The sequence below is a fragment of the Alexandromys fortis genome, unplaced genomic scaffold (genome assembly GCF_014885135.2).
Source record: "Alexandromys fortis isolate MF-2015 unplaced genomic scaffold, M_Fortis_MF-2015_v1.1 scaffold_112, whole genome shotgun sequence".
NCBI lineage: Eukaryota > Metazoa > Chordata > Mammalia > Rodentia > Cricetidae > Alexandromys > Alexandromys fortis.
In genome coordinates, this window is record NW_026068013.1 from 230,674 (window position 1) to 255,054 (window position 24,381).

Below are 24,381 nucleotides of genomic sequence, written 5' to 3' on the forward strand. Positions count from 1 at the left end.
GGGGAAGAGACAGAAATCTTCAATAAATAAATAAATAAATTAAAAAAAATAAAAACTTTGAACAAAATTGAATTTACTTTTAATACATACCCTAAACACATTTCTGCCATTTTCTCTACTTCTGTTCTAGTTCAAACCCCTTCACATCCTCCTGTGAAGATTTGTTTTCACCATCCAATTGACTGGACTTGGAAGCAAGTGCAACCACTTCTCCTGGCATGTGTGTGAGGCTGTTTCCAGAGAGGGAAGACCCACTCTGAATATGGGTTTCACCGTTCCACGAGCTTGGGTACCAGACTGAATCGCTGTATGCCCACATTCTCCTCTGCCTCTGCTTTCTGACGTGTGACCAGTTGGCCATGACTTCCCAGCTGTGATGATGGCATCCTCAAACTCTGAGCCATGAATCCTTCCTTCATGAAGTTGCTTCTGTCAGCACTTTCGCCACGACAATGAGAAAACTTAGAGGTCCACCTCTTAGTCACCCCACAGGTGGACGTGGTGGTGCATGACTACAGTCCCAGGACATGGACAGAAGGGTTGCATGGGTCTGAGGCCAGCTTGAGCCACACAGAGAGTACCAAACCACCTAGCTATTGAGCCAGACCCTGTAGTTTTTGTTTTGTTTTAAGAAGAATAAAATGAAATAAAACTAAATAATAACAAGTCATAGCTTCACTTACCAATTCTTGAATCACTTGCCATACATTTTTTTGTTTGCTGTCTGATACAAGGTTTCTCTGTGTACCTTGGCTGTCCTGAAACTTGCTCTGTGGACCAGGCCGGCCTTGAATTTATAGAGCTCTGCCTGCCTCAGTCTCCTGTGTGTGCCAGCACTGCCCGGTGCCCTACCTCTTTTTAACTGTTTACAGTGCTAGATCTGGGTCCAGCAGCTTCCCCAATGCTGACTAGGCACTAACCACTGAGCAACTCTCCCAGCCCCCATATTACTTTTCTAAATCTTTCAGTTCCTCATGTGAAAATTCCCAAGACCTACGAGCCTTGCTGTCCTTACTCAGACAAGCCCCAGACACGCAGGCTGCTGCTCCGTGCCTCTCCACACAGCCCTCCTGAGGCAGAAGTCCCTAACCATTTCTTCTGAAGTCCCCAGTACTTCTCCTACACATCGTGGCTGTTATTTTTAGCATGTGTGGGGGTTATTTGCAGCAGCTGCTCAAACTTCTGTTGATGGAACAAACAGTGAGCCCTGCTCAGTGCTTGTGGCCCAGACAAGAACATGAGATACCGAGCAGGAATGAAGCCTCTGGCAGCTTCATTTCCTCTTTTACAGACTTCACAGTAGCTATTTCATCTCTTTCTGTCGTCTGAAACATTTGTTTCTGAAACCCTGCCTGTGAAAAGCATTCCTGTAATGAAGATTGGAGCAGGAAAAAAGAATATGGGACATGAGAAGGAAAACAGGACCTGACCTAGGAAACCAAGTAAAGCTTCTTAGGGACAGCGAACTCCAGCACAGCTAACGACCGCCCAAGACCTTCTCCATCCTCTGTCCCACTGCAGTCCCTAAGACTCTCTCACTAGAAACTCCTGTGCCAGGCCCCCTGACCTCACCACTGACTCCCTGCTGAAAGTGCCAATCAGGCTACAAAACTCAGCACGTAGACAGCACCAACAGCCAAAAATAAACAAAGGCCTAAGCCATCAGTGTCCATAGCTCTGGGAAAGTCTCTAAATGTACTAAGCTTGCTTTTTGGCTTCTGTAGTTCTACTTTGGCTAACTGTTCTTGTTAACTGATATGTCAACCTAGAACATGGTTTTTGTGCTTAAAAGCTCACCCTGAGAAGGCTTGGGGCTACAGTGGAATCCCAAACACCAAAGTATAAAGACTTCCTGTTGAATTAAACCTGTGTCCAAATTCTCTGGTAGATATCCCATGATACTGCACTCATGGAGAAAGAGCACCTTCTGAAAGTTTATGCGACCCTAGTGGACGCTGGCTTCACCTTGTCAGATTGTAATTCCACCTCAGGCATCTCTGGAGCCACCTCATCTAGTTCACTTATCAAAAGAGATGTAAAAGGGGCCTGGCAATACAACTCAGAGAGCAAAGGCTCTCGCTGCTAACCTGATCATCTCCAGGATCCCCATGGTAGGGGGGAAGAAATGACTCCCTCAAGTTCTCTATCTCTGATCTCCACACTTGAGTTGTGGCATGCTCATTCTATGTGTCCACATAGAAATATATATACTACATATACACATAAGTAAACAAAGAATAATAAAATGTTTTAAAAGAGACAAAATGGGGAAAGGGTGTTGTAGTAGGCCACTTGTTCCTTTTCTGGCCACCCAGCCCCAAAATAATCATACAGAAACTATATTATTTAAATCACTGCTTGATCTATCAGCTCTAGCTTCTTATTTGCTAACTCTTACATCTTAATTTAACCCATCTCCATTTATCTGTGTTTCACCAAGAGGTCCTGGCCCACCAGCAAAGCTTCAGCACGTCTGTCTCCAGAAGCAGCTCCATGGCGTCTCCCTGACTCCCGCACCTTTCTCCTAACATTCTGTTTAGTTTTCCCCACCTACCTCTATTCTCCTATAGCTCTGCTAGAGGCCCAAATATATTCACAGCATACAGAGGGGACTCCCACATCAAAAGGGTCTCTTAGCAACCTTTAGAGGTGTGGCTTGGGAGCCACTAAAATGGCCAACGCTGAGACAATTCAGTCTGATTCTCCTTGAGGAGCCTGTACCCATGCTTGTGCGCATCCTGCTCTTTTTCTAAGTTCCCTTCCTTCTCCAAGCTTCCATGAAATCTCCAGCTTTCTTCGTCTCACTGACTAGATCTGAAATTCTTTTTATATCAAAGCTGCAAATCCTAGTTTGGCTTGGGATGAGGTAACAGGCCTCCAGGGAAAGTGCAGGCAGCATGAAGCCACCTCTCTGCCTGCCGCTCACTGACACAATGACACAGTGATTGACTCCACATGTGGAGCTAAAGAAACAAGAATCCCTAAGGACAGACTAGATAGCAAGATAGAGAACTGAGCTGGTCCCTTTTACCTCCTCACAGAGGAGAAAGGTGGTGGCTAGGGACTTAACAGCAGAAAGTCCCTGGGGCTTTTCCCACAACCACCCAAATCTTGGAAGTCTCTTCCTCTGCTAAGACAACTTCATTTTGACTGGAACACACACTTAAAACCCCCCACAGTGACCTTCCAGGCAGTGCATTCTAGGCATTTAGACAGATTCCCAACATTTTTTTTTTCTGTTCTAGTGCCAGAGACCAAATCCAGTGTCTAAATACTATGGGTAGTGTCCATGTTAACGTGGCAACCTAAAGACACTAGAAACTGACCTGTGGACCTTCCTGTGGGAGATGATACATCGTGGTGAGACGTCCCATTCATTTTAAATAGTTACTTTATGCATGTGGGTATTTTGTCTGCATGTATGTCTCTGCACCACCTGCAGGCCTGATGTTCCCTGAGGCATCAGATCCCCTGGGACCAGAGTTACAGACAGTTGTGTATCAGCATACAAGTGATAGAAAGTGAACCCAAGTCCTCTCGAGGGACAGCCAGTGCCCTTAACCACCAAACAATCTCTCCAGCCCCAGGAAGGCCCATCTTAATTCTGGGTGGGACAGTTCCCTGGGCTTGGATCCTGGACTGTATAATCATGTAACACGGAGACAGTGACCCAACTGCAAACTCTCACTACAGTTGCCTGTGCCTGCCAGTGTCGGATCCAGGGTCCCAGACGTCTTCAGGGTCACACAGCAAGTGCGCATAACTGCTGAGCCCTACAGAGCCCTTCCATTTTCATTCATCCCTTTGCTTTCTTGCTTCTTCTAAGAAGTGGTGGGCTAGTGGAGCTAAGATCCCCTAAAACACCCCACAGTCCTCCCTTCTTAAGAAGTCATTCCTTAGCTGGGTGGTGGTGGCACACACCTTTAATCCCAGCACTCAGGAGGCAGAGGCAGGTGGATCTCTGTGAGTTTGAGGCCAGCCTGGTCTACAGAGTGAGTTCCAGGACAGCCAGGACTACAAAGGAAGGAAGGAAGGAAGGAAGGAAGGAAGGAAGGAAGGAAGGAAGGAAGGAAGGAAGGAAGGAAGGAAAGAAGGAAAGAAGGAAAGAAGGAAAGAAGGAAAGAAGGAAAGAAGGAAGGAAGGAAAAAATCATCCCTATAGAACTTCAATCTACTCAGACCTTTTTTTTTTAACTTATCCATTTTTATGTTTTTAAAATAGAGTCTTGTTAAGTATCCCTGGCTGACCTGGGACTTAACTATATGATCAAACTGGCTTCAGGATTGCAGCCATATTCTTGCATCTGCCTTCTTTGCCCTGGAATTGCAATCAGCACCACTATGTGCAAATCTTAGAATCCTTTGCTGATCTCCGTATTAGAAGTGAGAAGTGCAACTGTGTAGGCTTTTATTATTTGCTTATTTTTTTGTTTTGCCTTTGTTTTTAGCTTGTTTTATTTCCTCTTTTATTCCTGTTCCTCTAGAAGCTTATACAATGTTGAGCACAAAAGATACACAATTCGTTTTGATTAATTAACTATATCCACATTGGCTGCAATTTTGACTCTGAAGAAGACTAAACTGAAGATGAGGGGAGAGGGGTAAGGAAAGCAGGGATTCTAGAGTGCGGAGGGAAGAAATGGGGAACTGGGCTTTCATTGTAAGACTCAGTTTATCGTGGCTGTCAGTCTGCTAAAATGACAGGCATGTGGCAGAGACGTGGAAATAGGCACAGGTCAATTTAGAGTCTTTGCTAAATCTTTCCACAGCTTTGCATAATCTAGTCATCGCACTCTCAAAGCCAGATGGACTCTGATTCTTTCATCATGCAAATATTAATTTATCAAAAGGTCATATTGGCTCATAGCTATGTGTAGCATAATTTCTAATTGGTCTTAATAATTAAAACCCAGAGTCAGATATTAGAGGGTGAAAGCTAAAAGATCAGAGAAGCAGAACATTCAATCACTAGTTCTTACCTCTATGAAGTCTTCAGACCGAATGGGGTATCCTGTCTCTACAAGTCCTCAAACTGAATGCCCTGAGCTCCTGTCTCCTTCTGCCCTATATTTTTCCCTCTGCCCAGCCATATCCCTTCCTGTCTCCACCTCCCAAGTATTGGGATTAAAGGTGTGAGCCACCACTGCCTGACTCTGTTTCTCTCTGAGACTGGATCAATCTTGTGGAGCCCAGGGTGGCCTTGAACTCACAGAGATCCATCTGCCTTTGCCTCCCTGAGTGCTGGGATTAAAGTGTATGCCACCACTGCCTGGCCTCTATGGCTAACTAGGGGCTTGCTCCAAACTCTGATCCTCAGGCAAGCTTTTATTTGTGATAGCACAATAAAATATCACCACAGCTATGATGCAGATCAGATGGGCCCTTCTGTAGCATCTACTCCATTATCTATCTCTCACTTAGGTGGATTAGCCCCAAACTACATAGCCAAGGGTAGCTTTTAACATCTACACTTCCTGAGTGCTGTGATCACAGGTATACAGACCCCCAAACCCAGCATCTTTTTAAATAAAACTAACCATGGTGAATTTTTAGGCAAGTATGATGGCTAGTCTTCATTGCCAACTGGACCTAGGCCCCCTTAGGAGGTACACCTCTAGGCATGTCTTGCGTAGGTGTTTCCTGAGAGGTTTCAAGGAGGGCAGACCCATCCTGAAGGGTGGCACCATCCTTTGGGCTGAGATCCTGGACTGAATCAAAGTTAAAAGGGACGAGAACATGGGCCCTACCAAACTTCATCTTTCTACCTCCTGACTGAGGACATGCAACCTCCCTTCACAGTAGACGGTGCCCCTCAAACTGTGAACCAAAGTACAGCCTACTTTAAGTTGTTAGTCATTCAATCCGTAGTTTGTAAGCCATCTCATGAAGCCAAAGACTCACAGCATATGTAGTCAGCTGTGATAAGGAAGAGCTTGTTCAGTGTTGGTGCTAGGGTAGCTCTTGGGATCCTAGAAGGGATGAGAAGAAGGATGGGCACTGTGTGCTGCCCAGATGGCTGAAGACGGAATGTAAAGGGAATCTAGAGAGAGCAGAGAAAGCTGCATAGAGGAAAAGGTCAGCAGGCATCCTGTGCAAAAGAAATGTCAACCTCTGTTGAAAAGAAGCCATCAAGTCACCGAGGAATAATGATGAGAATAGCATTGCAATGGGAATGCACGTGTCATAGCAAAGTGGGCATATTCAGCGAAGTTACAACAAGAGGTTTTATCTTTCTGTCTGGTTGGTTGATTGCTTGCTTTATTGAGTTAGAGTTTGATGTAGTACAGGCTGGCCTCAAACTTTCTCTAAAGCTGAAGATGACTCTGGATTCCCAATCCTCCTTCAGACTCCCAAGTGATAGGACCACAGTACTGTGTACTGTGCCTCCATTCCTGGCTGGTTTGACCAAGACAGGGTCTCACTATACATCCAGTTCAACGTGCCCTGGAACTCACTACTTAGCTCAGATTGGCCTTGAATTCTCACCAATCCTCTCCTGCTTCTGTCTTCTAAATGCTGGGATTCCAGGCATGTGCTACTGCACCAGCTAGGGGACTGTTTAAAGATGTAAGGATAGATGGCATCAATACTCTTGAAACATTCCTCCTCTACCACAATTTGGGTGGGAAATCAGACAGACTTGTTTGCACCTTTTGGTTAAGATTCTAGTGGCTTCTGTGTAAGCTTGTAATCCTGGTAATCTTTTGTGATGGTTTCTATCAAGCAATTCCTTAGTATAAGTCCTTTTTCTTTGTAACTTCTCAGATTTATTTTTTGGTTATCACAATTCCATTTTGATTCTGCCAATCTTCACATTTCTATTATAGGAATGTCGGGGGGCAGCCTAGACAAAAATACCCTCTTCCAGAGTGGAGGCGTGGAAATTTAGAAATATAGTAACGAATACAAAGATGCAAATGAAAATAATAAAATGCAAAAACATGTAGAATAGTATTGAGAGGGAATTTTTCAATGAGTACTGAAAATCTGCATGTGTTTAATTTCCAACTGGCTAATATACCCCCAACCCCAAAATGTAGGAGTAACATACATACAAACTGAAAGTCACGGGCTACATTCATTCAAGCCCTAGACTAACCTTAGACCAAATACTCTGTAGGCAAACCAATCAAGCCTAATCACAACAAGCCAAATTAAAAACTATCCAGGCTTAATGCTGTCTTGACACTTCTCTGGGGAAGGGTCAAGGCTTGGCGGGCACAGGGACAGGGCCTCCAAAGATGGAGTCCAGAGACCGGGACTTGGAACTTACACTACTGATTTGATATCTGTTCAGCATCCTTGGTATCATAGACTGTTTTACTGTTTCTTCATAGTAGAAGGAATTGGGTAGAGTGGGTGGGTGAGGGTGCATGGAAATTTCCCTCAGGCCACTTTCATGAGGCACTAATTTCATTGTTTTTTATTAATTCATTTATTTTTTAATGATCTTTTCTCATTTTACATACCTATCCCAGTTCCTACTCCTTCCCCTCCTCCCTCTCCCCCTACTTCCCCACTGTAGGACCCTCACCCCTTATTCTCAAAGGGGCAAGAAGACATTTTCTAGCAAAATGTTTTCCCAGGGAGATATGGCCTTCCCCTCTCCCACCCGGGAGATTCCGAGCACAAAGTCACTTAGCTCAGCTCAGTCAGCCACCTGGTACAGGCTGATAAAGATGGCCTAACTCAAGAACAGTGGTCTTGCTCTCTAAGAACAAGGAAAAAGCTGACTTGGCAAAATAGGAGGGAGCAAAAGTCCTTGCACCTATGCCAAAGCAGCTTCAAAGAGTCTCTGTGTGCTTATGCGTTTAAAAACTTACCCCACAGAGGAGATACAGCTCCTCTCTACCTCACTACAACGGGGATGGAGATGAGATCCAAACATGTTTGTATTATGCTGATTAAACCTTGTTTATTACAGTCTGGGCCTCTCTGGTGGTCGTAATCTGGGTGCAACGCTCACCCCACCCCCATCCACTCCTCAGAAAGGGTAAGGCTCCCACAGGGAGTCAATAAAGTCTAACACATCATTTTGAGGTGGGACCAAGGCCCTCCCCTCTCTTTTTAGACTGAGCAAGGTATCCCTCCAAAAAGAATGAGTTCCAAAAACCAGTTCATGCACTAGGAAAAAACCCTGGTTCCACTGCAAGTGGCCGCAAAGACTGCCCCAACCACACATCTATCACCCACGTTCAGAGGGCCTAGTTCCCTCACTGTCAGTCCAGAGTCAGTGAGCTCCCACTAGCTCAGCTCGGTTGTTTCTATGGATTTCCCCATTATGATCTTGAACCCTTTGTTCATATTATCGCTCCTTCCTCTCTGGAACTGGTCTCCAGAAGCTCAGCCCAGTGCTTAGCTGTGGATCTCTGCATCTACTTCCATGAGTTGCTGGATGAAGGTTCTATGATGAAAATTAAGGTAGTCATCAATCTGATTACAGGGAAGGCCAGGTCAGGCACTGTCTCCACTATTGCTTAGGGTCTTAGCTGGGGTCATCCTTGAGGATTCCTGGGAACTTCCCTGGGGCCAGGTTTTACACACGAGCCCCATAATGGCTCCCACAATCAAGCTATCTCTTTCCTTGCTCTCCCTCTCTGTCCTTCCTCATCTCAACCATCCTGTTCTCTCATGTACTCCTCCTCCCTCCCTCCCCTTCTCTTCTCTCTCTCCTCTTCCACTCTCCCTTCCCCCTCCACAAACTCTGCTCTCCTGACCTCCCCAGTACCCCACACTTATATGTCACCACTCTGGACACTGAATTTCACCTTTTCGTGGTGGGTGTGGGGACGTTCCTTCCTAGTCTGGAAGCACTTGTTATTCCCAAAGTCAGATTCTTCAATAACAGAACCTCCAAATCCTAAACATACAACTGTATTGTTTGTTCGAGACAGGGTTTCTCTGTTACAGCTCTGGCTGTCCTGGAACTCACTTTGTAGACCAGGCTATTTTTTTTAAGCCTGTGGTAGACGCCGGTATTTTCTGGTTGGCTGATTGCAACCTCGGGTGTAAGCCTTGTAAATGAAGAGCAGATCAGGCTAGTTCATCCATGATCAGGACACATCTATTGTTGGGAGCAGTGAACCCCAAGATCCTGAATTTCTTGTAAACAACTTGTTTTCCTCTGCTCTGAGACAGCCTGCAGCTGCTCTGAGAGCACTGGACCCTCGAGAGTTCCTGACGCAGGAGAATGATTTCTGGTAGGTTTGGCTGGGGCGTGGCTATCCCTATATAAACTGCCCCTGAACACAATAAAGGGGGCATTCCTGTTTCAAGGTTGACCCGTGTCTGTCTGTGTGTCTTTGTGTGTTTCAATCTCCAGCCCCTTGCCCAGCTCACGAACTGAATGGTATTGTATAGAGCGCAGACGGGCATGGTGCACTACAATCTATAACTGATAAGCTTTGATAATGGTCAAAAGTATCTCTCATAACAAGGTTTTTAACTTATCTTCAAAGTGCCCTGGATCAGGCCAGGCATGAGCTAGTTGCTCATTGTCTTCGACATTAGTTGAGGAGTCTGCACCAGTTATATATGATTTTAGAGTTCTGGGAGGAATCAAAACAGTCTTTGGGAGCATTGGCTTAAGCGGGATATTTGCCGAAAAAGTAGATTACAACAAGCTGTCCTGAACCAGGTCGGCGGACTCCATGCAGAGACGGGCCTAGGTTGTAGGTGCAAAGTTACCAACAGTTCTGTGAGCCGCACCACCCACTCTATGAGTTGCTTCTGCACAGACGTCGAAAAAAGGAGACGCAACTGAAGTCTGAAGATCGTGATGTTAACTTTTGAACTTCCTACGTAGAATCTGACCTTTCTACACTTCTCTAAGGGGCTTCCTCTGCAGCCATCCAGCCTGCGGCTCCAATCCCCACCCGAAAACTATACAAAGCCAATCTTCCCAACGTCGGGAAAGACCACTGGGGGCCAGTGGCTGAGAAGAGGGGCGCCCCAGCAGCCAGTCCTGCCCACGCCCCGGCTGGCAGGCCACGCCCTCGCCCTCGCCCGCCTCCGAGCGCCCCGCCCCTCCTTGGCTCGGCCTCATTCGGTTCGAAGAGCCACGCCCCTCCCCTTCTGAGACCACGCCCATCCCTTCCTTCTCAGCATCTCCCCTCTTCTCAGAGCCACGCCCCTTCTGGTTCGGCCGCTTTTCCCGGCCCCGCCCCAGCCGGGCCCGCGCCGTATTTGGTCAAGGGGGGACCGGCGGCGGCTGCGGCTGCCGCGGAGCGGTACGCGGCGGAAGGGGACGCGGAGCGGTCGCGTGCGCGGAGGGCAGCTCTGGGCGCGGTGCGGTTGCTGCGGGCGCTCAGGGGCCCTGGGAACAATGGCGCTGTGCGCGCGGGCCGCGCTGCTGCTGCTGCTGCTGCTGGGCGCGCTGCAGGTGCTGGCGCTGCCGGGTGCCGTGGCGAACGGTGCGGACCCTCAGGGTGAGTCCGCCGGCCGGGAGGAAGCGCGCTGGGGCGGCCTGCGTCTCCACGTCCGGCGTCCGCGTGGAAAGTTCCCGGCTCCGCGGGCTTAGGGGAACTGAGGCTGGGGCGGGTTTCCCCAGTTCCCCGGGGCCACCTGCCGATCAAGACTCTGGCTCTTCCGTGCTTGGGGGCGGCAGGCCCTCGCGGTGCGGGTAACCTGTTGAGTTTCCCTGGGATGGCCCCTCTGCCGAGGTCTCAAGCTGCTTCTCAGCCTTTCCCTGGAGTTCTGTGACTGGTAGAAAGACCTGTGGATTGAAATATGCCCGTTGACTGCTGCAGAAACTAATCTGGCTTTCGAATACCCACACGGCTTCTAGCTGGAGGTCCCCCAGACGCTACAAGTTGGCTTCCAGGGCCAGTGCGGCTGGGAGGGAGCCTCGTGTGTGCACCCCTTGTTCCCCCGCGCAGGTGAGGCTTATGCCGGACCGAGGCCTCTCTAGGGCTGTAGCCACCTGCGCAGCAACCTCCAGGTCTCTGTTGTCTAGAGCCCACGTCATTAAAGCCATAACAAATGATGGTGTCAGCCTTCGGTGTAGGGAATTTTGTTTCCCTTCGGGACCTTGACCTTTTAGACACTTTGAGAAGAACTCTGAGTTTGTGAGAATTCTGTTTTCCCTTATCACCTAGAGCCCAGTCGCTATGGTCTAGTCGCTAAGTTAGTAAGTGACCGACCACAGGCTTTGTGTTTTTCAGTTCTGTCCATCTGGTGTGTGTTTCTTAGTCTCAGCTATGAAAAGATAACCAGTCAGTTTACTTAAGCAGGTGGTTTGAGCCCAACGCCTGCTGTTGCTGAAATAATCCGGGTGAATTAAGCAACCTTGTTTGTTTGTTGTGCTGAATTTCATTCTGCTTTGTTGGGGCGGGGTCTAGCAACACTGTTGTCATAGCTGGCTTTGAACTCCATTGTGGTTGAAGATAACCTTGAACTGCTGGCCTTCTAACTCAGCTTCCCAAATCCGGGCCTTACAGGGTTTCATCACTCTTTTGATCTGTACCTATGAGAAACCGGAGATGCAGACGTAATTCTGAGATGGGTTAAGGAAAGAACGAATAGTAAAATTGGTCGGTGCTCTCTGTCTTACTTCAAATATTATGCTAATGTTTATGGAAGGAGGCCTTCATTTTCTCTAACTGCCTGCTTTGTGCGTACAAATAAATCTGTTTCCTCTCATGTGGTACTGATTAGAGGAAAGTGAGTGCCCTTTTTCTAGCTTTTGCTCTCAGAACACATTTTTGTTGTTCGACTTTCTCACTACGCTCTGTTTATGAATGTCTCACTAGAGAGGTTAGTGCTGTTTGGAAAACTTGAAATGCTCTAATGTCCTGGTGTCATGAACTAGTAGAAGCAGTGAGTTCAGTTCTAAGACTGTCACTGTAAACGGTGCTAAAAGTGTTGCCAACAGGACCAGGCCCTCTGGTAGTTCCTGCACTTCAAAGGAATGAGCAAGGTAGGAAGGTTGAGTTTAAGGCCAGCCTGAGCTACAAAGAGATACCTTCTCTATAAAATTTATAAACAACTGAAAAACAAAACCAAGTTCCTGTTCTAGTCTTTGCGTGCGGGTGTAATTAGATAGGCAGCCTTACAATGCAAGGTGATTTTTCGCAGCCATTCTGAAACATGGCTGATATTTGCTAGGTACATTCTCTGTCATGTTCCCCACTGCCACCACTACGCTAAATTAAGATCTGTAAATCCCCTAAGGATCCTTATATACCATCTCCATTTTATAGCTGAGAAGTCTGAGACTTCTAGGTAAGCTATCTTATTTACAGTAAAGCCAGTAATGTATGTTTGCCTTCAGATCAGAACCCAGGCTCAGCCATTTCGTCACCAAGCCACATCAGCTGATGGTAGTTTTCATTCCACAGTGCTGTCCAGAATATTGTGGAAGACAGAAAACAATGTCATGGGACTTCTAGTTTTCAAGTATTATTCTGCCTTGCACGGTGGCACACATCTTTAATCCCAGCACTCCAGAAACAAAAACAGGTTGATTTCTGTGGAGTTCCAGGCTGTCTTGTGCTGCATAGTGAGTACCAAGATGGCCAGGGCTATATAGAGCAACCGTGTCTAAAATAATAATAATTTATGGAGATGGTGGTGGTGGGTGTGGTGGCACACCAACCCTAGCACTCAGTATGTTTTTATGACAAGTAACAAAAACACTTTCAACAACCTTAGGGGAATGAAATAACTTATTAACTTATAACCAAAAGCATGGAAATGTCTGCTCAAACAGTCCAGTATTTTGCCACGAAATGCTGTCTTGGGAGTGACAGTAACTAAGGCTTATGCAGCAGTCCAGACGGAGGTCGATCTTTGTTACGACGTCTTGGGCAGTAAGACCTATCACTCGCCAATAGTTTGTACCATGAACCCAGAAGAGGGAGGAACCAGGGGGCTGGCTTGGTTGAGGAAGGAGCAGCTGGTGATGTAACACCAGGAAGATAATGGAGAGGGGAGACACAGATCTACGCAGGCTTTGGAAGTAATCAGCCTAATCTACATCCAGACCCACTAAGGAGCTGAGCAGCTTTTTCTGGGCCTCAGTCCCTGTCACACTGCAGAGCAGTGCTCCAGCCATGATAGAATTCCCAGGAGGCTCAGGTGAAGGGAGCCTACCCCCCTCCTCCAAGCACTTACTGTTGTTGGCCACTGCCAGACACCTGCATTGTCTCTGAATTGATCAGGACCTGTCTGAGTTCCTCCTCTCTGGGTGATGGTTCCATCCAGAGGAAGATATTTGCATAAGAAATACATTTAACAGTTGGTAAATATTTCAGAGTTGTTGTTGCTGGTTTTTCTTTGTGTTTCTTTGGTTCGCTCTGGACGTCTGTTTTGAGTGAGGTAGTTTGTTGGGAGTGGGTTGTGTGAGAACCATAAATAATGCCTTTGTGTCTCTTTACTTTGTGAGTGCCTCCAGTAGGGCTGGTCTCTATGCGACAGGAACAATGGCATTACCTGAGCTCTCTTCCCTCGTGGGTTGTAGGATTTACGTGGATTCCAAAGTAAACCACTAAAATGCTGCTTCCCCCGCTCCCCAAATTAAAAGTCCTTTTGAGATCTTCCCTGAAAAATAAGAGACCTACAGATGTTATCTCTGCACTGAGTGGAAGGAGGGGTGCTAGTGGTGAGAAGACTGGAGGCACCCATAAACAAAGAGAGCCTTTCTGGGTCCACACCACCAGGGCAGAGCCAACATCACCAGAGACTGGCACATGGTGAGCACTGTGCGAAGGTTTGTTATGGAGAAAGACCCAACAGTGCAGCCTCAAACCCAGCGTTTTTCATAGCAACAGTGTTACAAGCAGAACCTCCCCTCTGCCATGCCTCTGCCATCCTGTGGCCTTGCCCCTCCCCAGCTGTGAGTGCCCCGCCCCTTCATCTGCATACTGCACCCAGGCTTACAGACCCAGTATCTGGCTAGACCTGGACTATATGTCTGATGGACACACATGTACTAAATGGCCTCTCATTTTCTTCAAGCTCACAATTATTTCAAAATGCAAGACCCTCTCCCCTCCCGCTGCAGCCTAGGAAGCAGAGAGAGCCTGACTGTATGTACAATGGACTGCTCATCAACCTGGTGGCATCTGTAAGGGACACATTCCGCACTCCTCCTCAGGACCCATGATGAAGCATCTCTGACCTCTCACACAAAGACAGTCAGGCAGTTGGCTTCGGTGTGCACCCTCCTTGGAGTCCTAAACCGTTCACTGAAAGGCAGAGTGTTTATGCTGTGTCCCGAGTTGGATGTTGAATATACTTTACTCTCTTTATTTACAGGCTTTCCAAGTGGAAATGACTCTGTGACTCTGCTGCCCTCCCGTGTTAACGTGACAGGAAAGCTTTAAAGATTCAGGCATTCCGCCCATCTAGGCTGTAGACTGCTAGCCAGGGAGTGTGTTCAAGCTGCTGCAGGACCTGCCTTAACCACAAGCTCCTCTCAAGCGAATCCCTGGAGCCTGTGCCAAGGATTGCCCGTTATAGGCTTTGGCAGGTCATGGTTCACTTGATTGTTGCTGTTAGTCTAGCAAAGGTGTGGGTACTGAAAACATGTGGGAAAACATAATGGGAAGCTGGGTGCCTGTAATCCTGGCCCTTGAGAGGTGTATGCAGTAAGACTAGGAGATGGAGGTTATCCTCAGCCACATAGGGACTTCAGGGCAGCCTGGAATATGCGAGAACCCTCTTCTAGCTTGCTTCCAGTTGCTGTGATAAAAGTCCATGGCCAAAACCAACACGGTTTGTTTCATTTCCAGCTCTCAGGTCACACGCCATCACTCAGGGCAGGAACTCGGGCTGAAGACCTGGAGCAGAGCCCATGGGGGATGCTCTTGAGTGGCTTGTTTCTCATGGCTTGCTCAGCATGCTTTCTGATACAGCCCAGGACCACCTGCCCAGGGAGGGCACTGCCAAGAGTGGGCTGTGCACTCTACATCAGCCATTAATCAAGAAAGTTCCTCACAGGCCAGTCTGATTGAGACAACTTCTCAGCTGAGTTGTGTTGTTGTTGTTTATTACTTCACTTAACCATGCCATGCAACGTAGCTTGGGTTTCTCTCAAGTTCACTGTTCTGCCTCCACCTTGTGGGACTGGGATTATGTACAGCACCCACACCGGACCATGGAGAGCGTCCTGTGGGTCAGCCTCACGCTTTTGTGCTTTGATCTCATTAGTGTTGCCTCTCCTGCTGATATCTGGGCTCTCATAGCTAAGCTTCTGTTCTGATCGTAGTGATGACTGTGCTGAATTCCAGCATGTGTAGCAAAATTACAGAAAACTTCCCACGGGAGAGAAAAGGACTAGAAAGATGCCCCAACTCTATTAGTGTTCATCAACTGGGTGATAAATTATCAACAACTGTAGCAGTCATTACCATGGGGAGCTGAGTGCTTTACAGATATGTTATTAGGCTGGTAGGTGGCTGTCTTTTCCTGTTGGCTTATTTTAGGGGGAAGGAAACCGTGTGTGTGTGTGTGTGTGTGTGTGTGTGTGTGTGTTTCTGCGTGTGCGTGCACAGGTGTTTTCACCATTCGCCGGTGTATAGTGTGAAGGCAATGGTTGACCTCTGTCTCTTCCTTTGTTACCCTCCATCTGTATTATTTTTGCTTAATATTTTGTTATGTTTATAGATGATGGCTTAGCAGTTAAGAGCTTTTGTTGCTCGTCTCAAGGGAGACCCGGAGTTCATTTCCTAGCACCCACATCAGGTGACTCACTCACCTGTACACCAAGTCCAGGGAATACAATGCTTTTGGCCTCAGCAGGCACCTGCACTTGTGTGCGCCTGTGCACATGCACACACACACGTGCGCACACACATAACTAAAATGATTTTTTAAAAAAACAAAACAGAGAAGCTATTAGGGGAGGAAGGAATTATAGCAAGATTCAGTGTGGGAAGGAGTTTTCTAACTGGCATGCAAAGCCAGTTCAGACTGGCCTGCTAATCACATTCATGTTGTGTGCTTGCATTTAAGACTGCAGTAATGTGGGAATCCAAAGATGTTCCTCACCGATTGTGGAGTGCAGTAATTGTACATTGTATGCCCACTTGCGGAGCCAGATGGATATTTGGGTTACCCACTCGGCTTGGTGCTGTTTCAGGCACAAGGCATTTAGTAAATGAAACAGATCTGAGTTTGCTGTCGTGAATGTTCCATCAAGGGAGGCGAGGGAATGTAAGGAAGTAATGAACTACAGATGGTTTTGGATATTGATAAAAGAGGCTAAAATACATTAACAGACCCTGGCAGTGGTAGTGCACGCCTTTAATCCCAGCACTCAGGAGGCAGAGGCAGGCGGAGCTCTGAGTTTGAGGCCACCCTGATCTACAGAGCTAGTTCCAGGACAGGCCCCAAAGCTACAGAGAAATTTTGTCTCGAAAAAACAGAAAACAAAACAAAAATCATAAATAGGCAATATGGTGGAGACTGACCACAAGGTCTGCTTCAGGTTCTTCAGTGTGCATAGACCTGTACAGTGGACTGATTTAAGCTGAGATAAGAAGACAGGAGAGAGCCAGTCCTATTCACACCAGGGAAGAGAACCTTCTGGGCAGAAGCAACTAAATAACACACGCTTTGTGTGGCAGGTATTCTGAGGCAGGAGTGAGCCTCTTCCTCCAAGGAGTATTAGTGGGACGTGGACGTGGGGGGAAGGCTTGGAGGGGTGTCTGCACTTCCGTTGTGCCATTGTGCAAGAAACGGGGGAGAAAATGCTCCCATGTTAGCTGTCAGAACCTAGGAGGCCAGCAGCGGGTCCTGGCAACTCTGTTAACTTCTCAGGTTCTTTTTCTCACAAAGCTCGCTCTTCTGTGGCATCTGTCAGGGAGTCTAGCCCACTGCGCTCTCAGGCGCCGCAGCAAGAATGATACAACTGCCCGGCTTCCCTCTCCATGGCTCTGTCTATAATGCACTGCAATTGTAATTAGGGCCCTGAATTGCACCTGGCATGTTTGAAGCCACCAGAATTGCTGTAAACATTGACACTTTAAGCTTTTTTAAGTAGATTCCTTTTTTGTTGTAGCTGGGTTATCTGTGCCTCCCCCCACCCTTTTCCTGTTGTAATTCATGGCTCATGTTTTATAAGTTATAATAAATAGCTAGCATCATTACTTGAGGTATTTTAGTTTGTGTGTGTGTGTCCACAGGTTGTGTTGGAAGTCAGAGGGGACCGTATAGGAGAGAGTTTTCTCTATGAGGGTCCTGGGGATGGAACTCGGGGTGTCAGGCTTGGCAAGCAAGCACCTTTACCAGCTGAGCCATCTTGCCAGCCCAGTAACAATGGTTCGTACTTGAAAGTTGCTAAAATAATAGATTGTGAGGTCTCATTATAAAAAAAAAAAGTGTATAAGTTGGGGCATAACTCAGTCAATCCACAGTGGGTCAAAGCTGTAGCACACCGTGAGTAGATACACGATTTTAAAGGTGCTCTGTTTGGGGTTCAGTTCTTTTCCACCCACAATTCGTGGACATACTGTTTGAGGAACGGGAGCTCAGACCCGTATGGCCCTGCACTTTTTACACATTTGCTCACTCGTGGCCCACACAAAATAAACACCTCAAGGAGCGGTTTTGGCTACTTACTGCATCTTACAACATTTTTCTTTCTTTTTTTGCGGGGGTGGGGTGTTTCTTTTTACAAAAGAAGCAAAATTACTTTATTCAGAGCAAAAAAAAAAAAAATAGTACAGGCCAGAGTGGACTACACAGTCAAGACTGGTGGACAAGAAAGAGTACTTTAGAACCCAATTATTGTGAGGCTTCCTTTTCTGGAGCAGAAGCAGAGCTGCTCACTAAGGGGTAGTGTGGGCAGTTCTTTTTGTTGTGCCATTTTTCTCTTGTTGAAAAGTTTTTTCGTAGGATATATTCAGATCACACATCCCCTCCTCAACTCTTATTAGTTTATGACCTTTGCTTTGAACAGAGTTTCCTTGCTACCTCCAAGAAAGGGGAGAGAAGGAAGAAGAAAAAGAAAGAAAGAAAGAAAAAGAAAGAAAGAAAGAAAGAAAGAAAGAAAGAAGGAAGGAAAGAAAGAAAGAAAGACCCCAAACAAAACAGCTAATATGCTGTGTCGGGCGCTTGAGACCAGCCTGAGGATGCTGGGAAATGTTGGCTGTCCCCACTGGGCTGAGGACGTGGGAAATTGGTTGGCTGTCCCCACTGGGCTGAGGATGCTGGGAAATTGGTTGGCTGTCCCTGCTGGGCTAAGGACACTGGGAAATTGCTTTGGTTGCCTGCTGTCCCCATTATAAAACTACACACAGTATCTATTTCATATTGTCTTTCAGAAGAAATTTTTAAAAAGAGGAAAAGAGTCACTTTGTTGTTGGCTGGACATTGGTGATGTGTAGTTTCTCTGAGGCTCTTTTCTCATGAGGCAGCACAGGCTCACAGGCTAGGTGAGGTGGCACTTAGCATGGACAAAGCAAGAACTCAGGTAGTTATGTTCTTCCTCCTCCAGGCTCTCCCGGATCCCCTCCTGGGGCCTTTACACTGTCCCCTCCTGTCTCTGCCTTCGTGTGCCTCTTGTTCACGCACCAGAATGCTGAACTCTGAATGCTCAGGCCTCACTCCCTGATATCACAGACTTCGGGGACCCAGTGGTGTACTATTCTGTGTTCATAATGCTTTCTCCTTGTTGCTCCAACTATAAGGTCAGTGCCTCAAGGGGCAGTGCTGATTTCAGCCACCACCATGTCCCAGGGCCCAGTGCAGGACCTGGCATGAATTTCCGTTAGGACGGTAAGCAACAACCAAGTGTTGTGCATGGAGGAAGTGTGCAGGCTGTCCGAGCCTTGGGTGCCAGGAGTCCCAAAGGTGCAGGCAGAGAGCACAGAACTCTTGGGTTTATGGGTTTGCCATGGTTAAATTCTGTGTAGAATCAGCCTTGACTCTTGCTTATTCCCAGGATCAGGCTATGTCCCTACTGCGCAACATTCTGGGTAAGGCCTCCACAGGTGATGCTGGGCACCAGGTGACCTGGTATCCAGAGATACCAGGACAGTATCTCTGCTGTGCTGATCTGTAAGAAGGTAGGAAAGTCTGGTCCTGAGGCTGTCCCAGAGAGTTGCTACAGTCTCCCTGGAGTTTGAAATTGATTATGATGCAGCCAGAAGCCATAGGAAAGCTCATGTGGGCAATCACATAGTTGATTGACATTTCAAGGAGCAGGGTTCATGGTTAGGAACCTGTTGAGTGAGTGCAAATCCTGTGGGCCAAGGCAGATGGGGAGCCTGCACAGGTGTCCTACTGATTGTGGGGTACAGAGGGTGGGAGCGGGGATGCAGGCTGGTGCTCTGAGCTCAGATGTCCTAATGTTTGGGTCAGTGGTCAGACGCTTCGCTCCCGCATGTGGAGATCATTTCAAAGGGAGAACTTAAAGTTGAACACTGGAAGTTCACAACAGACTGGAGAGGGAAGAGACTCCTCTTACTGTACTCCATTATTTGGGAGAAGCAGAGGTAACTGGGTAGTGGCAGTTTCTACTTCCCCAGTGAGCCACTCACTAAAAAGGATCTTGTGGATCTGTGGCATCACTCTCTAACTTTAACATAAACTTCACAACTTGCTGCAGTCTTTACTTACTTACTTATGTGTCTATGTTACTGCACACATGACTGCAGTTATCCATGGAGGTCAGAAAGGTTGTCACATTCTCTGGAGCTACCCAGCTACCCAGTGTGGGATTTAGGAACTGAACTTAGGTCATCTCAAAGAGCAGTAAGCTCTTGTCTCAGTCACCACTTTATTGCTGTTCAGAGACACTGAGGCAGCTCGTGTAAAAGAAAGCATTTACTGGGGGCTTGCTTATAGTGTCAGAGGCTTAGTCCATTATGAGCATGGCACAGAGCATAGCAGTAGACAGGTGTGGTGTTGGAGAACTAGCTGAGAGGAGAGAGAGAGAGACACATGCATGCAAAGCCAGGTGTGAGCTAGCTTCCAAAACCTCCAAGGCCACCCCCAATGACACACTTCTTCCATCAAGGCCACGCCTCCTAGTCCTTCTTAAATTCTGCCACTCCCTGATAACTAAGCATTCAAATATATAAGCCTTTGAGGGTCATTCTCTTTTTCTTGTTAAGTGCAATGTCTTTTTTAATTTTTAAAATTTTTTAATTAAAATTTTTAATTGATTTTATTGAGCTATACATTTTCTCTGCTCCTCCCTACCTCTCCCATGGTCCCCATGCTCCCAATTTACTGAGGAGATTTTGTCTTTTTCTATCTACTTCCCATGTAGATTAGATCCATATATGTTTCTCTTAGGGTCTTCTTCGTTGTCTAGGTTCTCTGGAATTGTGAATTGTAGGCTGGTTTTTCTTTGCTTTATGTCTAAAAGCCACTTATAAGTGAGTACATATGATATTTGTCTTTCTGGGTCTAGGTTAACTCACTCAATATGTTGCTTTCTAGATCCATCCATTTGCCTACAAATTTCAAGATGTCATTTTTTTCTGCTGTGTAGTACTCCATTGTGTAAATGTACCATGTTTTTCTTACCCATTCTTTGGTCGAGGGACATTTAGGTTGCTTACAGGTTCTGGCTATGACAAATAATGCTGTGAACATAGTTGAGCACATGTCCTTTGGCACAATTGAGCATCCTTTGGTGGTGCAGGAGAATCGTCTGTATTCTGTCAATCATGTTTTAAATAAATGCTGATTGGCCAGGCAGGAAGTATAGGTGGGAAAACCAGACAGGAAGTAGAAATGATGCAATGAGAACAGGAGAATTCTGAGAAGGAGGAAGTTGATTCCTCCCACTCCTACCCAGACCACCGAAGCAGCAGGATGTGATCTGCCCCACTGAAAAACGGTACTGAGCCACATGGCTAACATAGATCAGGAAAATGGGTTAATCAAGATGTGAGAGTTAGCCAGTGAGAGGTTAGAGCTAATGGGCCAATCAGCTTATAATTTATGGATTTCTTTGGGGCTAAACAGTTGTGGGATACCGGGCGGGACAAAAACCCCAACAACAAGCAGGCCCCCCTCCATGTTACACTTTGGGTATATACCCAAAAGTGATATTGCTGGGTCTTAAGGAAAGTTGTTTCCTAATTTTTTGAGAAATTGCCATACTGATATCCAAGAGGACTGTACCAATTTGCACTCCCACCAACAATGCAGGAGTGTTCCCTTTACCCCACAACCTCTGCAGCATAAGATGTTATCAGTGTTTTTGATCCAGGTCATTCTTACAGGTGTAAGATGGAATCTTACATTTGATTTGCATTTCTCTGATGACTAAGGATGTTGAGCATTTCCTTAAGTGTATTTCAACCATTTTAGATTCTTGAGGGTCATTCTATTGAAGTACCATAGCAGTCTTGACTCTTGAGCCTTCTCTCCAGCCCATATCGTGTTACCAGCTTCAGAGTAGAGGCTCTCAATCTCGCTGAAAGTTGTTAGAAAGACTGATCCTGGTGCCAGTTGAGGCCCATGAAATCTGAGCGGGAGAGAGCATAGCACTGAAACACTCCACTGTGGAGCTGAAGTGGAGAAGCACTGCCCCCAGCAGTGACTGAGGGGCCATCTCCTCCTCAGTGGTCTCTGCATAAGTATATGCTCAGTGTGGCCATCGTAACTGGAGGGTGAAGGAAGTACAGCTGACAGTGTTTGGTAAGCAAGGATTTGTTTCCTTGCTGGGTTTTAGAGCATGTTGCCTGGTGATGGCCACTGCATTGAAGCCTCTGAAACAGACCTGACACCCCACCCAAGAGGCAGGAGAGCAGTAAGAGCAGCTGCACCAGTATTTTACATTACTGGCTAACTTGTTTGGTCTGATGTCAAGAGAATACGGGGAAAGTTCATAGGAAGGTAAGGTGTCCCTAGAGTTTCAGAACTGAAACTGGGAAGTTAGAGAGAATTCAAAGAGGTTGGCTCCTGTTCAGGGCGAGTCATGAAATGTCGTGAAATGTCAAGTCTAACCTTTGCAAAGCTAGCTCATCCCCATTAGTCCTTTTGTGACAGAATAAGGAGAGAGAGAGAGGGAGAAAACAAATACAACTTTGAATTATTTGGAACTTGTTCTAGGGTAAACATAATTAGCACCAGGATCAGTAATTCTAATAACTTCCGGCCAAGCTTAAGAGCCCCTGCCCTGAAGCTGGTAACATGATAGGGGCTGGAAAGAAGGCTCATGAAGACTTTCAAAACTGTAACACTAATGCCATTATCATACTTTAGGGGGAAAAAAAGTAATTTTAGATGACTGGTCAATGATTGCTTAAAGCACAATTAATAAAAACTCATGGTCAGAAATTGGGGTTTAACCTGAAGATCCAAAAAGCAAAACAGCCAGCCACTGGCTCTTACCTCCACCTCAATTTGAAATGGTGATCTTGTGTCCTGGAATCTCAGAAGGAGACTGTGTCTGAGAGCTGTGTCCCCTACCCCCACCCCCTAGTCTTATCTTCCTTTCTAGGGCTGGGATTAAAGCTGTGCATCACTGGGATCAAAGGCACACACCACTCAATTTCTATGGCAACTAGTGTGGCTACTGGGGTTAAGGTATATGTTACCATAATCTGGTCTGTAAGGCAACTAGAGAGGCTCTTTTACTCTCAGATCTTTAGGAAGTCTTTATTTATTAAAATATAATTTAAATGCCACTACAGCTGCTCTTTGAAAAAGATTATCATAAACATACTCTGCAAAAAAAGAAAGAAAAACTAGACAAGTCCTTTCTTTACCCACTGAGTCTCCCTGCTGACCAGTTCTCCTTTCCTTTCTCTCCATGGGCAAGCTCCAGTGAAACCAGCCAACTCTGGCTGCTCGCATGTGTCTTAGCGCCCGCCACTTTCCAAGAACCCTTCCGTCCTCATGTCAGGGACCACAGAATCAACATTTGAAAAAGTCACTTTATTTTTAGTTATGTGTTTACTGCAAGTGCAGGTGCCCATGGAGCCCAGAAGGGAGTGCTGGATCCCTTGAGCTGGAGTTGGTGGTTGTGCGCTACCCCAGTAGGTGCTCTGAAATGAAATCCAGTCCTTTTCAAGAGCAGTAACCTTTGTTTTCTTTTGCTTTTTGTCTTTTTGTTCCGAAATCTGCCTGTTTTTCCAGATTGTGGTCTCATGTGGCCTACCATACCATAGTCTCTAGAGTGGTTGGGACTTCTAGTGCTCATTACCACACCTGAACTTTAAGACCAAACTTTAGAGTCCACGCACGTGTGCTTGTGTGCCTGCCTGCCTGCCTGCATGCGTGCGTGCGCAGGCACGTGTTCAATGGTGCTTCTCTCTCAGTTTCTGATTTATTTCATGAAACGTGCTCCTCGGTCCATCCGTGTCAGGATGGTCAGGATGTCTTATCATCAGTGGCCTTTTGTTTTGAGTACACAGCACATTTTCATCAGCAGCTGTGCAGCTGAGTGTTCGCATTACTGAATAGCTATAGTAAAGACGGGCATGCAGCTACCTCTTTGATGATCTTGCTTTCCTTCCCCTGGGTTGAGACCCAGACACTAGTGTCCTGTCTGTCGCTGACAGTGGAGTGCTAAAGTTGTCAACTGAGGTTGAAATTTTATCTCCACAGGGCCTCCTGATATATCCCTTTGGTGTCGGGAAGCTCCAGTGTGGAGTGCATGTGTATTCAGTCTGTTAATTCCTCTTGCTGGACCAAATCTCCCATCCTTGTATAGTGGCCATATTTATTTGTACTGCTTTTGTTGTAGCATATTCTGCCCACAACGCTGCCCACTGCTTTAGATGCCGTTTTCATGGGATGCTGTATACTGTTCTTTTATTTTCAGTTTTACACGTGCCCAAACAGTTGAAATTAGTTTTTTGTTTAAAAAAAATGATAGAGATTTGGGGTTCTGCTCAGATTTAATCATTGTCTTTTAATTAGAGGATTTAATGCATTTACATGCAAGGTTACTATTGCTACATAGGATCTGAGTCTAGCGGTTTTACAACTGGTTTTCTAGTGTTGTGTTCCTGCTTCTCTTACAGTCTTTGTGGTAGTATGTTTTGGTGCCTTGTGTACTACTTTTTGGGTTTTACGTACTAGTCTTGATTTGTGATTTTGGGTTTTTTTCCCCACAAAGCTTGAAAGAAATAAGCCTTGATTATAATTAGCTGTTTCAAAACTAATGCCCCGATTTCCTTAGCACTAAGACACAGGGATAGCTGTTCACTGTGAGAGACGTGGAGACAGACTCCCACTCAGCTGCTGTCTCCCTGGGAAGAACTTTTTTTAAACATTATGCAACAAGCTTTCTTTATTCTTCCTTTTCTATTGAAAAGGGGGAGGGGCTCTCAGTGTTGTTTAGCAACAATAAGCACAGCACCAGCATTTGCACATGGTGTTTATAAATTTTCCTTCTCATAAAGAATATAGCCAGACTGGAAGAGATATATAGAGTAGGTGGAGTCAGAAGGACGCCACGTAGCTGTAGAAG

At 46.4% G+C, this 24,381-nt stretch overlaps 1 protein-coding gene across 1 annotated transcript in view; it reads left to right on the top strand.

Moving 5' to 3' along the window:
- Positions 1-7,591: 7,591 nt before the first annotated feature.
- Positions 7,592-24,381, top strand: part of Tmem123 (transmembrane protein 123) — a 47,405-nt gene continuing 30,615 nt past the window's right edge. Inside the window, exons 1-4 of the mRNA XM_050162189.1 lie at positions 7,592-7,662; positions 8,725-8,776; positions 9,138-9,199; positions 10,104-10,426. Of these exons, the coding sequence (XP_050018146.1) occupies positions 7,592-7,662; positions 8,725-8,776; positions 9,138-9,199; positions 10,104-10,426 (508 nt within the window). The remainder of the gene's footprint in view (positions 7,663-8,724; positions 8,777-9,137; positions 9,200-10,103; positions 10,427-24,381) is intronic.